This window comes from Dipteris shenzhenensis, chromosome 10, assembly GCF_047967505.1.
Source record: "Dipteris shenzhenensis isolate YYH24624 ecotype China chromosome 10, Dip_SZ_1.0, whole genome shotgun sequence".
Lineage (NCBI taxonomy): Eukaryota > Viridiplantae > Streptophyta > Polypodiopsida > Gleicheniales > Dipteridaceae > Dipteris > Dipteris shenzhenensis.
This window is the reverse complement of record NC_141605.1, coordinates 56,552,105-56,567,711: the sequence shown is the minus strand read 5'-3', so window position 1 is coordinate 56,567,711 and position 15,607 is coordinate 56,552,105. Positions and strand designations below refer to the sequence as shown.

Sequence of the window (15,607 nt, the reverse complement as noted above, 5' to 3'; positions counted from 1 at the left end):
ACCTAATTGTATGTGAGATTATTGGATAGGGGTGCCACGTGACATGGCATCACAAAAAATCACTAAACTACTATAAGTACAAAAGTACTAAGGAGACTAAAATTACTGTGACCTTTTTATAGCTAATAGGGCCAACTGCTGAGCTCATTATTGAACTAAAACTTACTACTGTCAGCCAAAAGATGCCAAGAAAACTCTCAAAATACCCAGATGGCCATTGAAGACAGATGCAAAACTACGAAAGGGCAGCAACAAAGGCAACGGGCCAAATTACAACTGCCAAAGGAGGGTGGCATTTGTAGCCACTCAAGGCCATGCTTGAAAGTACCAAACATTTAATGATTACAAAAGTGTACTGAACTGGAATGTCCCTACAAGTACAGTTGAAGCCCTTTTATAAGCCTAGGGAGGTGAGCCAGTACCTAATTGTATGTGAGATTATTGAATAGGGGTGCCACGTGACATGGCATCACAAAAAATCGCTAAAACTACTATAAGTACAAAAGTACTAAGGAGACTAAAATTACTGTGACCCTTTTATAGCTAATAGGGCCAACTGTTGAGCTAATTATTGAGCTAAAACTTACTGCTGTTACAAAGCAACCACAATTGTAACAGCCAAAAGATGCCAAGAAAACTCTCAAAATTTACCCAGATGGCCATTGAAGACAGATGCAAGACTACAAAAGGGCAGCAACAAAGGCAACGGGCCAAACTACAACTGCCAAAGGAGGGTGGCATTTGCCCTCATAATGCAAGTGTTGGGTGATGATAACTCTCAGGATGTACTCAGTCAAATAAGCATATGCACTGGAAGAATGCCATGAAACATCAAATGGATGACATTGTCAAGGATGACACTTGGGAACCTTTCGACCCTTGACCGAGCAAAATGTGGAATGATGTAAGTGACTATACAAAAGAAGTCCAGCAAATGGACTCATTGACAAGTATAATGCAGACAAGTTGCCAAAGAATAATCCCAAGAGCACGGGGTAAACTTTACACACATTTTTGCACAGATGCAAAAGCTTCCACTGTAAGAATAGTGTTATCCTTGGCAGCACACTTCTCATAGCTCTTGTGGCAAATGGACGTCAAATCTTTTTTTAAAGATGGAGACTTGAATGAACGTCCATATGGAGCCACCTCCTAATTTGTGCAGAAGGGAACAAGAGCAAAGGTTTGCAAGCTCAACAAGTCCCTTTATGGATTTGCATCCAAGTCATGGTACTCCAAAATAGATTATCCTTTTAGACACGTGACATGAAAAAGGCAAAATCAGATCCAATTTCCAGTATTTTACAAATAAGTGACATCTTCAGAACCTAGGGTCTTCCATAGATTGGTGTAAATAATACTTTTTCCATACATGTGCCACTAGGATTTCCTACAAAACCACAATCAGTAAGTGCAATCCATTTTAGTTTTTGCAAGCCTCCTCCACAAAATCCCTTGGATAATCCCAAATAATGACAAAATATCTCATTTTAATACCTCAGGGTTGGCACCTTTTGCAGCCACCAACAATCCTCCAACTCGAACTAATGGTAGACAAAGCTCCACTGATGAAAAATATCATATTAACAAAAGAAAACATAGCACTTCAAGTCAAATATTAGTAACACCAATGCAACTGCTATAAAAGACACTATAAAGGGCAAGAGAGTACTCACCAAGTATCCGCATTTCAGCAACAGCCCTTGCAACTGCTATGTCAAAACCTTCTCGACAATGTATCTCATGCCCAGCATCCTGTAAGTTTAATCTTTCCCCATGAATAAGAACGAGAAATCGTGATCAGACAAAATTTTCTATCAACAATTCTACCTATCGGGACAAGAGCTGCAATCTAAAAATCTTCACACCTCTGCTCGGGCACGCATAACTTTGATATTTGTTAAACCTGAAACTTGAGTCACGTGCTCTAAAAAGCTGCAACGTTTCTGAATAGATTCCATCAAAGTCACTTGCCAAGCTACAAACAAAAATGATGGTAAGACACTTAAGCAAAACATCTACTGACAAATCTTTAAAAACACAAATTCCTTCTTACATGGGCGAGCTATTGCAAGCACAATGCCAGGTAAACCAGCCCCACTTCCCACATCAATAACCTTCAAGTTTTCAACTGTGTCTGCCATGTTATATTTGGAATATGTAGTCTCTAAGACAGGTAAGAGAGCAAGTGAATCTTTAATGTGTCTTTCCATGATGGAAGTCCGTTCTGTAACTGCTGTGAGGTTCATACGCTGGCCATAAAATGTACAATGTCAATAAAGGAATGGTTATCCCACATGCACAGAAAAATCTTGTAAAAAAAGTCTCAACAAAGAGAATATAAGGGTTTTCTCAACACCTTACCACTACCATTATCATGCTTAGCAGCAAGAAGTCACATACCACATAACCATAGTCTTTTAAAAAGTCATCATACTTTGTAGGAAGATAGAGTGAGTGTTTAACTTAAAGAAGATTCCCCTCTACATTCCTACATAGACAGTCATAAGATCTTAGAACCAATTAAACATTAAACAGAAGGAAAATTGAATGCCCACCTATCCTTATTAGAAGGTCATAGCATCATTCAGCTTAGGAAAACACCAGAGAATATTCATGTTTGGTTTGATAGTACATAAAAAAACCACAAGACCCCTTCCTCCACTATATGGAAGCAGGCTGAGGCACCTTGAAATTTATACTTGTAGAGCTAACTTGATGAATAATACCATAGAGGATGGATGGAAACCAGCTGAAAGGCTTTTGTCTTTATGAGAAGGTAGTAAATGTGCTAGAAGCGATGTGTAGGGTGCAGAGCAAGAGATAATTTAGCAGAAGTGGAGGGGAGAAGGGGGGAGAGCAAGAAAGGAAAAAATAAAGATTTATTAATGTCTACGGAAGGCCAAACAAACCTATGAGACTGTGACTGGTATCATCATGATATAGGGGGGATCTAGAGGTGTCTATCGCATCTCCAAAAACTTTCGATTAAGCTAGGAAATGCTGAAAAGAAACTCCTTATGAACAGGAGGAGTTCTTATCATGTGCGCTATGTCATGTGCCAAGCATGAGTGACTCTGTGCTCTTCACAGTCCATACTTGGGTCCCATCTGGACTTTCGGCGTCTTTGAAACATGTTTGAAATTTGCTGCTAACATCCTTTGCACCTCTCTATAGGATGTGCCCATGGGCGGCATGATGCGGCCAATGCCACAATGATGGTACCTTAGATGCTATTAGCAAACTAAGATCTAATTGCTCAAGTCGTGGAAGCTTGTTAATCCTATGGCAACAAGGGCCAGAAGTGCAGTCTAGAGCAATAACAATGAGATCATTGTGTGTGTAAAGTAGCGACAAAGCTCTACTTGTAATATCTTCACCAAAGTCCGGTCTTTTGGTACTGTTCCTGCTCAGCCACCTGCCATTAATGCTCCATTGAGGCTCTGGTTCAGAGTTTTCGGAGCTATCTAGGACCTATTGCTGCTGTACGGACCTATTGCTGCAGTACGGAATAACCCTAACAGGCCAACCTGCACATTTCGGTGTTATTTGCTGCATTCTGAAGCCCTAGCTCAGCCGCCTTGCAGAAGTGGACCTCTTCCTCAACCACGTGGTCATTTGAAGGCTGCTGCAGCACTGTGTGAACTGTACGGAACCTGTACGGTGCATTTAAGTTCACACGTGTGGTCCGTACATTGTGTACGGACCTGTATGGCTTTATTTACTGCAGACAGGTGCATTTACAGCACGTACAGGGACTGTATCAGGGTCTTTTGCTGCAGGTACGGCCGTCGTACGGACTGTCAGAGCATTTACTGCTGCATTAATTGCAGTCTTGCATCTGCTGACAGGCCATTGACAGTTGTACGGACTGTGTTAGGGTCTTTTACTGCATGTACAGCCGTCGTATGGACTGTCAGAGCATTTACTGCTGCATTAATTGCAGTCTTGCATCCATACATAGCTGTCAAAGCTGTACAGATTGCATTTACTGCATCCACCTTCAGGGCTGTGGTCCGTACATCCTGTAGCGGGGTTTTTTGAGCAGTTACAGTTCACCTCAGGGCTCGTGCCAACCTTCATTTGCAACCTTTTGGACTGTTCTCCATTTGCAGCTGATAGCGTTGAGGCTTGTGTAGTCATTTGCATTCCCTTTGTCAATTGTGGTATTTGCACTCCATTTGCATCCATGACTAGCCACAAGAATGATCTGTTTGGAATGATTGGGGCTGATGATAAGCTTGATGGCACCAATTATCCCATGTGGTCATACATGATGGGACATGTTTTGGTTGCCAAAAATCTATGGCATTTTGTTTCAGGTTCTGAGGCAAGGCCTACACGCACTGTGACTTCTGGTGCTACACCTACAGCCTCTGCTGCTTCAGGTGATGGGTCTTCAGGTGATGGTTCTAATGCTCTAGGTGCTTTGCCTCCTTCATAGGAGCAAATTCAGTGGGATGGTCATGATGCCAAAGCACATGCCTTGATTGCTCTTGCAATGAAACGGGTTACTATCCCTCATATTCGGTCTTGCAAGACAGCTAAGCAAGCATGAGATTAGCTTGCATCTTTGTATCAGGTGCGGAATGAGGCAAGGGTTGCCTATCTCCATAGGCAGTTGAAAGATTTAAAGCTTGATGAGGGTGATAACATGGATGCCTATCTCACTAATGTGAAGGATTTGAAAGAGCAGTTGGCCAACATTGAAGAGATTATATGATTCTCAGCTGGTTTCTAATACCCTTGATGGGTTGCCTGATTCATATCAAGGCTTTGCTACTACATTGAGGTTGGTTGCCGGGGGTGATGCCAATCATTTCTCATTTGACCAGCTAGTTGCTCTTCTTCTTCAGAAGAAGCAAAGTCGTGTGAATCGCAATGCTACTATGGCTAGTGATCAAGCATTTTCTGCCTATCACAAACAAAAAGGTAAAGGCAAGGTTTCAGCTGGAAAGCCCTCTCATTCCCATGCTGATCATTCACATGGTGCCTCTTCTTCAAGGAATAACAAAAGAAGAAGAGATGTAATTATTGCAGGGAACCTGGGCATGATATTTCTAAATGCAGGAAGCGCATATTATTTGAAAAGAAAAAGAAAGAGTCTGGTCTTGCAGTATCTGGTTCTTCTATTGCAGAAGATCGACATGAGTCTGCTAATTTCGCACAAGTCCAACATTGGGCTTTCTTGGTTACATGTCAGTATAATCTTGATGTTCATGATGCTTGTATGGCAGTTTCAGATGTTCGTGATGCTTGGTTCTTTGATAGTGGTGCTAGCAAGCACATCACTTCCTGCAGGAAGTTATTCAGCTCATTGGAGCTTACATCTAAGGGGGGCAGTGTCACATGTGCCAATAATGCATCATATACCGTGAAAGGTATTGGGCAAGTTGCTCTTACTTTTGTCTCTGGTGGTATTGTCACTCTAGAGCATGTGCTTTATGTTCCAGGCATTCGTAAGAACTCATTTCTATTTCAGCCATTGATACATGTGGCTTTCAGATTCTTTTTTATGATGTTAGGTGTGCAGTGTATGATGCTACACATGCCTTTACCACGGTTTTGACTGGCACATTGTCTAGAGGACTTTATAGACTCGATGCTTATGATAAATGTTTGGATGATGATGTTGCACTTGCCGATGCACATGCCTTTGCTATTGATTCTACCATGGCAGATACTCATTTGTGGCATGAGAGGTTTGGACACCTCAATTTTGGAGCCCTGGTGAAGTTATATAAGGAAGATATGGTTGTGGATCTTCCTAAAATGCATATGCCTACCAAACATGTTTGTGAACCATGCTTGCTTGGAAAGATGCACCGTGTTGCGTTTCCCAAGGATGGGAGAGTTGGTACTTCACGCAAGCTTTATCTGGTTCATAGCGATGTTTGTGGACCCATGAGGGTTGCAGCTCTTGGCGGGCTCGACTATTTTGTGACTTTTATTGATGATTTCACCAGGTACACTTGGATTTTCGCATTGAAATCCAAATCTGAAGTTTCTTCATGCTTCAAGCACTTTATGGCCTTGGCTGAGAATGAGAGTGGGCTGCACATTGCTCACCTTAATATAAACGGGGGAGGTGAATACATGTCGAAGGAGTTTGATGTTTTTTTGGCTTCCCATGGCATTAATCATCGATGCACGATGCCTCATACTCCTCAACAGAATCCCATGGCTGAGCAAAAGAATAGATCAGTGATGGAAATGGCCAGATGCATGTTGAAAGGCAAACATTTGCCTAATAAGTTGTGGTTGGATGCGGTCATGTGTGCAAATTACATCTTGAATAGATGTCCTACAAAGGCATTGCAGACTATCACACCTTATGAGGCTTGGACGGGTCGTAAGCCTCACATTTCCCACATGAGGACTTTTGGATTCCTAGCTTATGCTTATGTGCCTTCACAGAAACACACTAAGTTGGATGATAAAGCTGTCAAGTGCATTTTTCTTGGGTATAGTTCAAAGAGTAGGGGGTATAAGCTATATCAGCCCCGCACGGGCAAGTGTTTTGTCAATCGGGATGTTGTGTTTGACGAATCTTCCACTATGTGTCACATGCACCCCTGCACTTGGGTGCTAGGTGACACACTGGCTACATCGACAAGTGCATTATAGTTCCCATATAGGAGATTTTGTCGTATGTTGTGACCCCTTTGTGAGCCCTTGTCTAGGGACAGTCAAGCACAAGCTGCGTAGGTCAGTCTCTCAGCCTTAGGTCAAGTCAGTAGTCAGTTCTTGTTCACTAGTACCCACTGGAGAACAGTAGGTTAAGTGTTTCCATCTTATAGTTTAGGTCTTAGCCTAGGTTAGCAGTCCCTTTAGGGTCCCCAAAGGCTGGGCACGTAAGCAGGGAAGGCTGCCCAAAAACTCCCCTGGCAAATGAGCCAGGGAGGGCTTTTTATAGGCTGGTTGTAGGCCAACCAGTCTGTAAAACAGACTGAGTCGGTCTGTTTACAGACTGGGTTGGCTCAGTCCAGCCCTATAAAAGGGCCCCTTGGCTGCCCTGTTTTCTCATTCAGTTTGCTCCTGCCTTCAGTCCTCCTACAACTCCACTTCAGCCTCCTGTGCAGCCCTTGAGATCCTCAGATCTGGCCCTGCTCTAGCCTCAGTCCCTTGGCCATCAGTTCAGCCTGATCTGAAGGTGACCACGCAGCACAACAATCGGAGGTTTGGACCAGCAAACGGAGAGAGGTTTGGACACTGTTTCCTCAGCTTTCTCAGCTCTCTTTTACAGTTTACACAGCTCACTCTCAGCTCTATATTTCAGTCATCTCTCAGTTCTCTCATAGGATCTATCACTTCTAGTTTTCACTCTCTCACTCACGCAGTAACCCTGCATTCCGGTAGACAGCACAAGCCTCTTCCTTGCCTTGCAGAAGCGTCCTACATTTGCCCTGCAGAAGCGTCCTACATCGTCAGTGTGGACAGCATCAAGGTCTCGGTATTGGTCGGCGTTGCCTCTCTAGTCTTTGGGTCTACTATACGTGTGCACAGTGAGCTCGGGAAGCACGTTCCGTGCTCTCTCGAAGAGTGTTCTTTGTATTTCTCAGTTCTCCAAGTATAAAGCAAATTCTCCCCTGATTGGGGGAGGGGGCCCTCAATGGGTACAGGGACCCAATCAGTTGTCGACTCTACTCTCTCTCTATCTTCATCTCTTTTCTCTCTCTATGGTAAACAACGCTCATTCCTCGCTAAAGGTTTAAAGAAGGTCTTGCTGTGAATTACACGATCAGATAATCGTTGCATGCTACATTGGTATCAGAGCTTCGGTCTGTATCCAGCTTGACTACTGCGAGTGTATGGTTGTGCTGAGATCCGGAAAGGACACACAATCAAGCGCCATGGAAGAGATTTCAACCGCGAAGACTTTGAAGAGGAGAAAGACTACCAACAAGATACGTTTCCGCCAAATGCTCAAGAAGTGATGACGAACCTTCTAGAGCAAAATCGGGTCCTGCTGCAGCAACTCGAAGAACATTCATCCCAGCTGGAACAAAGCAGAAGAAGACAGCTGGACCAGACAAAACAACGTCTCAAGGAAAAAGAAGCAAAAAAGCCGCTAGAAGAAAGAGGAACCACAAATTTTGAAAAACTGCTCTTGTTGATGTGTGAGGAACGCAAAAATGAGGAGGCACTGCAACGCGCAGAGCTCGCCCAGGCAGAGAGGCAACAAAAGCTAGACCGAGAGGCGATGCTTCTCCAACACAAACACATGTTAGCCGCTTATGCAGGCAAGTTTGAGCGCAGCAACCGTCTCCGCCACAGCTTCGCCATCGACAAAGGTAACACCACTCACTCGGTCCAGTCCAAATTTTGTTAAGTATGATGGTAAGTGTGACCATTCAGCAATTTTACAGTTTATTCATCAGTTTGTAGCTCATTTTCCGTTAGCACGGATTCAAGATGAGCAAGATAAAGTCCACCTTGCAACCCCTCATCTTACAGGTGAGGCGGTGACTTGGTGGCAGCATTGGGCTAGTAAGCAAACTGACCCAAACACGTTTAAGATGAATTTCATTTGGGCAACGTTTGTGGCCGACCTCAAAGCCCATTTTCTCCCACCCCAATATATGCTTAACCTGGAGGATGAGTTCGCTCGTCTCTCCCACAATGGTTTACCCGTGTTGACATACAGTAACAAGGTCATCACACTGGCACAACAGTTAGGCATGACGGAGAGCACCAAGATGAAGCAATTCATTCGAGGATTGGACACGAACATACGTTTTACCATTCGGAACTTTGACCCACCAGATTACGAGCGGGCGCTGACTCTCGCACAGAATCAGGAGATGATGCTCAACGGGGGAAAGCCCAAGTAGGTCCAGAAAGATTCCAAAGCCCCGCAGCAATCAAACAACACAGTGGGTAAGGATCAGAAGAAGGACAACCAGTTCCAAAAGAAAGACGGCCATGCTTTGGCACCAAGAACATCGCTGCTTTCATTGCCACCACATCGTTGGGCATGGCAAGAAGGATTGTCCGAAATGGCTTGCTCAAAAGGCTGCGAAAGCACCTACTTCGTCCGTCGCTAATGTATTGGCTCTTCTAGCCCCGCCTCCATCCTCAGCTACGAATGTCGTCTTTCTTGCTTTGAACGCCGTTCCCACGGTGGTCTTTCAAGGTAAGAAGGAGGGCGACTTCTCAAATCAAAAGAAGGCGCTCATTCGAGCGTACAGCACAGCTAACTGGCATCAACTTATTGTCCTGTTCGATATGGGGAGTTCAAAAGATGCGATCTCCCCTCAGCTTGCCAAGACAGTGGGGTGCACCTTGGTGCCTCACAAGCTTGCAGTGGATGGGTTCACGCCCGGCTTGCGCACACACGTCACGCATAAGGCCATCCAGTTCACTTTTTTAGTTCAGAAGGCCATGTTTACGCGGGATTTTACATTGACTCCTTTGATGGGATGCGACATGATCCTCGGGATTCAGTGGTTCCGTGAGCATGTTCCGACGCCTGATTGGCGACAGGACACCTTCACGATTGTGGAAGGTTTACCTGAGCCCGCCGTGATACGCGGTGATCGGAGCATACCAGGGATGCTATTAATCTCTCATATTCAAGCAGGTCGCGCCGCCCACAAGGGTGCCATGTGTGCACTTGTCTATGTCCAGTGCCAGATCACTGCAGTTCAAGCCGCTCCTCCGATGGGGCAAGCAATGGTGGATCTACTCCAAGAGTTCAAAAACATCATGCTCTGGGACGATCTGCCACCCCAGCTACCTCCCAACCGACCGGAAGACCACCGCATCGATCTACTTCCGGACTTGACACCTCCAAGTAAGTTCTCTTATCGACTTTCAAAGTCTATGGAGGGAGAGTTAGAGCAGCAATTATCTCAGTTACTATGCGCATGGTTTATTAGAACTTCTTCTTCGCCTTTTGCTGCACCCATTCTATTTGTGGCAAAGAAGGTAAGTCCACACGACTATGCGTCGACTACAGAGCACTCAACAAGCTTACGGTAAGCAACAAGTTTCCTATGTCCCGCATCGAGTACATCTTGGAAAGACTCAATGGTGCAAGATTTTTTTCAAATATTGACCTCAAGAGTGGCTACCATCAAGTCCAGATTTTTTAAGCTGACATACCAAAGACAGCTTTCCGAACTGAGCGAGCTCATTATGAGTTCGTCGTCATGCCCTTTGGTCTGAAGAATGCACCACCAACATTCAACAAGATGATGTCTTGGGTATTCGCAGAGTATATTAGGAAGTGCCTGTTCATCTTTCTCGATGATATCCTTATCTTTTCCGCGACAGCCAAGCAGCATATTAAGGATGTGCGATGTGCCTACAGTTATTACGTGATAACCAGCTATATCTCAAAGCAAAGAAAAGTGAATTCAGATTGCTGGAAAATCAGTATTTGGGCTACATCATTAGTGCTCAAGGGATTCGATTGGACCCTGAGAAGTGTTGGAAAGGTCACCTCCCCATCTGTAAGCCCCCATATGAGGAGAGCATGGGGGAGGGAGACCTAGGGCAGTACCCAACAGGAAAAGAGAGAAAGGGGCTGTCACATAGACAGCATCATGGCTGGACAGGCATTTTATAGGCTGGAGATATGCCTTGAAAGGAGGGCCAAAGGGCCCTGGAAGTTTGGGCCAGACAGCCCTGGTTTGTGTGCCTTATAGGTCTGGTCGGCCAGTCTGTAACAGGCTGGTCGGTTTTTACCAGCCACCCTTGGGGCCTATATAAGGAGGCCATTCAGGCCTCATTTCAACATCATCTGGAGCAGCAATTCCACCAGCAGAAGGAGCAGCAGCAGGGCTACCTTTGGGCCTACAGTCAGGAGGAGAAAGAAGTGCCTTGTGCTGCAGACTTAGCTTGCAGGAAGCTGCCCACCTAGACTGGTTTCCAGACAGCAAGGTGGAGAAGATCATTCTAGACGGAAAGTCTACTCACGCTCGAGGTGGAGCACGCGGACTCTAGTCTAGAGATAGCCAGCAGATAGGAGAAAGACTTTGTGGTAAGATCAGAGGACCACACCATTGGTGGGACTCTGGATCTGTCTCTCTTGTATTGTGTCCATAATTGTGGATGGAAATATATTATATGGTGGTTTCTCTATCTAGTTTGGTTTATTGTCTATTGATGAGTCTGCACACCTATTGAATGCACATAAGTAAAGAAGTTTGTGATTCCACACCCACACTGCACACTGTGTGAGCTCCTGGGCATTATTTTCGCTGCATGTACCCTCTGTTGGGTATTTTCTAACAAGAAGATCCAAGCTATCACAAGTTGGGCTGTCCCCACAACGGCCCAAGAGATCCGATCCTTTGTGGGTTTGTGTCAAGCATACAGCTCGCACATGGAGGGTTTCTCAACATACGCAGCCCCTCTTACAGATTTACTCAAGGGGGTAAAGACACGCAGACAAAAAGTTCAAGTCACAGGCAAAGCTTTGCAGGCCTTCCACGACATGCAACGGTTGGCCACGACAGCACCAGTTATGAAGATCGCCTCTTGGGATGATCCATTTTTGGTAATCACAGACGCTAGCAATGTCGCCATAGGGGCAGTTTTACAGCAAGAAGATAGGCCCGTGGCATACTACAACAGAAAGCTTAACGATGCCAAAAATAACTATTCAGTGTATGATAGAGAGCTCCTCGGTGTCATCCAAGCATTAAAACATTGAAAGCCTTTCCTATACGGACGGACTTTCACGGTGAAGACACATCACCGAGCCCTTAAGTGGCTTCAGACAATGCCTAGTACGCAATCTCAACGCAGTTACGCCTACCAAACAGTTGGACTATGCACAACGTGTTCCATGTAGCTTGGTTGAAGCCATATTTTGGACCTCCTCTTTCAGAGATTTCCGACGAGCAACAACCTGAAGTTCTCGATGAAGCCGAAGTTTTGCAGCCAGAATAGATCCTTCTTCATAAATTCAAGCATGGGTCAAGACGCAGGATCCGGGAGTTTTACACCAAGTTCCGTGATCAAGGTACCCATGAAGCAGTGTGGTTGGACGAATATTTTTTTCCAGGAGTTTCCCCAGATATTGGCGGACTACTTATAAGCAATGAACCTACCGCCAAGTTAAGAAGGAGGGAATGTCACATGCACCCCTGCACTTGGGTGCTAGGTGACACACTGGCTACATTGACAAGTGCACTATAGTTCCCAGATAGGAGATTTTGTCGTATGCTGTGACCCCTTTGTAAGCCCTTGTCCAGGGACAGTCAAGCACAAGCTACATAGGTCAGTCTCTCAGCCTTAGGTCAAGTCAGTAGTCAGTTCTTGTTCACTAGTACCCACTGGAGAACAGTACGGTAAGTGTTTCCATCTTATAATTTGGGTCTTAGCCTAGGTTAGGAGTCCCTGTAGGGTCCCCAAGGTTGGACAGGTAAGCAGGGAAGGCAGCCTGCAAAGGCTGCCCAAAAACTCCCCTGGCAAATGAGCCAGGGAGGGCTTTTTATAGGCTGGTTGTAGGCCAACCAGTCTGTAAAACAGACTGAGTCAGTCTGTTTACAGACTGGGTTGGCTCAGTCCAGCCCTATAAAAGGGCCCCTTGGCTGCCCTGTTTTCTCATTCAGTTTGCTCCTGCCTTCAGTCCTCCTACAGCTCCACTTCAGCCTCCTGTGCAGCCCCTGAGATCCTCAGATCTGGCCCTGCTCTAGCCTCAGTCCCTTGGCCATCAGTTCAGCCTGATCTGAAGGTGACCACGCAGCACAACAGTCGGAGGTTTGGACCAGCAAACGAAGAGAGGTTTGGACACTGTTTCCTCAGCTTTCTCAGCTCTCTTTTACAGTTTACACAGCTCACTCTCAGCTCTATATTTCAGTCATCTCTCAGTTCTCTCATAGGATCTATCACTTCTAGTTTTCACTCTCTCACTCACGCAGTAACCCTGCATTCCGCAGCACAAGCCTCTTCCTTGCCTTGCAGAAGCGTCCTACATCGTCAATGTGGACAGCATCAAGGTCTCAGTATTGGTCGGCGTTGCCTCTCAGGTCCTTGGGTCTGCTATACGTGTGCACAATACGTGTGCACAGTGAGCTCTTCAGAAGCGTGTTCCGGACTCTCTCGAAGAGTGTTCTTTATATTTCTCAGTTCTCCAAGTATAAAGCAAATTCTCCCCTGATTGGGGGAGGGGGCCCTCAGTGGGTACAGGGACCCAATCGGTTGTCAACTCTACTCTCTCTCTATCCTCATCTCTTTTCTCTCTCTATGGTAAACAATGCTCATTCCTCACTAAAGGTTTAAAGAAGGTCTTGCTGTGAATTACACGATCAGATAATCGTTGCATGCTACACTATGCCTTTGCTGGACTGTCAAAAACAGCCCGTTGTTGATGCCCCAAACATATTTGACAGCTTGATGCCTTTGTTTCCATCCGATGCTCAGGATGGTGTTCCATTTGAGGTTGTACCTCCTCCATCTGTTGGTCATTTGCAGCCACATGTGCAGCCAGAAATTCAGCCTGATATGCCTATCATTGATCAGGATCATTTGCACCGGGAAAGAGCAGAAATTCAAGAGCCCAAAAAGGTACCCCGTTGGCTCCTTGACACATTAAAAGACAGCAAACAAGACACTCCTCTGCCAGCCCGTACGAGAGCAGTTGTACGGAAAGAGCATGCTAGTTTGTTGCTTATGCTTTGGTTGCTATAGCATGCAATGAAGAGCCCTTATGTCATCAAGATGCCTTTCAGAATGATTGTTGGATGAAGGCCATGCAAGCTAAATTGGATTCTATCCATCAGAATGACACTTGGGAGTTGAGTGATTTGCCTCATGGCAAGAATGCCATTGGAACTAAAATCAAACAGAAAGCTGATGGTTCAGCAGACCGTTACAAAGCCCGTCTTGTTGCTAAGAGCTATGCTCAGCAGCATGGCATTGACTTTGAGGAGACTTTTGCTCCCACTTCCAGGATCACTACCATTCGCGTTGTTATTGATTGCCTTTGCTTCCCACTTTCATTGGCAAATACATCAGCTTGATATTAAGACAGCTTTCCTTCATGGGCATTTCCAGGAAGAAGTCTATGTTTCCCAACCTCCTGGCTTTGAGGTTGAAGGTTCTGAAAGTAACGTATGCCGCTTGAAAAAGGCCCTCTATGGATTGAAGCAGGCACCTCGGGCTTGGTATTCGAGAATTCATTCTCATTTGCTCATACTTGGCTTTCAGAACAGCCCTACACAGGCTACCCTTTACATCCGCAAGCGTGGGACAGATTTGCTGATTTTAGTCCTTTATGTGGATGACATGCTTGTGACTAGGACACATGCTCAGCAAATTGCAGATTTTAAAATTGATTTGCAGCAGACATTTGCTATGTCTGATCTTGGTCTTCTGCACTACTATCTGGGCATCCAATTTGCTAGCAGTGAGGGGGGCATTTTGATGTCACAATCCAAGTACATTGGACAGCTTTTGCAGCGTTTTCAGTTTGAGGATTGCAAGCCAGTATCCACACCATTAGAGACTGGTTTTCACTTCTCTTCTGAGGATGGCAGCGGTACATGTGATGTCACTCTCTATCAGCAGGCAGTTGGTTGTTTGATTTACCTATGCTATACGAGACTTGATCTACAGTATGCTGTCTCACAGTTGAATAGATATATGCACAGCCCATCTATGCACCATTGGCATGCCGTGAAGCGTGTTTTCAGATATCTTAAAGGCACTCAGCATTTAGGCCTTCATTATGGGGCTGATACTTCACTTGTCATGCATGGGTTCACTGATAGTGATTAGGCTGGTTGTTCTGACACTTGTGTGTCACATAGCGGCAACTATTTTATGCTTGGTACTTCATGTGTTTCTTGGTTCAGCAAGAAGCAGAGTACAGTTGCTACTTCTAGCTGTGAAGCTGAGTACAGAGCGGCTTTTACAACTACAGTGGAGTGTGTTTGGCTTCGGAAGATACTTGCAGATCTTTGTGCATGTCAAACTGCTCCTACTGTCATCTTTACTAATAGTCAGAGTGCTTTGGCTGTTGCACGGAATCCAGTTTTCCATGCTCGCACAAAGCACATTGAGGTTCACTATCACTATGTCAAAATGCGATTTTCAGCTGGTGATATTGAGTTGTCTTATGTTCCCACTAAAGACAACTTGGTAGATCTTTTTACGAAGGCTCTACCTCGACCTAAGTTTGAGGCTTTTCGACAAGCTTTAAACTTAGTACCTTTTGTAACTTGATCTGTTGTACCACAGTCATAGGTTGCTATATCCCTACGGGACGAACATGTGCAACCATGACACGAGCACAAGTGAGGCAAAATCCATGTATTAGAATGAAGGAATGACCTCCATTTTATAGAAAGAGAGGATGGTGTAGGCACCTCCCCTAAATCAGTGGCCATCAGCCCCTACATCAATGGGACTGGCCTAAATCAAAGGAACCTCCCATGTGGGGGCTTTTGTCTTACATCATCACTTAGGTCACACACTAGACACATCATAGCACTAGATGTGCCTCTACAACATACACACACATATGACTCCCCTAGATGCACACATGCACCATAGAGCAAGCCCTTGACCACAGTTATCCCAATAATGATAAAATGCTGCTTGGCACAGTATTGAAGGACAAGAAGTTGAGGTTTCATGTGGCATGAACCGA

The 15,607-nt window shown here is 45.2% G+C and overlaps 1 protein-coding gene across 2 annotated transcripts in view; it reads right to left on the bottom strand.

Moving 5' to 3' along the window:
- The window catches only part of LOC147898004 (S-adenosyl-L-methionine-dependent methyltransferases superfamily protein), an 88,314-nt gene that overhangs the window by 36,040 nt on the left and 36,667 nt on the right, over positions 1-15,607 (bottom strand). For both annotated transcript variants that reach the window (XM_087380743.1, XM_087380744.1), the window contains exons 2-5: positions 2,057-2,252; positions 1,869-1,978; positions 1,677-1,755; positions 1,498-1,565 (exon numbers count right to left, since the gene is read on the bottom strand). In XM_087380743.1, coding sequence (XP_087236869.1) covers positions 1,498-1,565; positions 1,677-1,755; positions 1,869-1,978; positions 2,057-2,252 — 453 coding nt within the window. The remainder of the gene's footprint in view (positions 1-1,497; positions 1,566-1,676; positions 1,756-1,868; positions 1,979-2,056; positions 2,253-15,607) is intronic.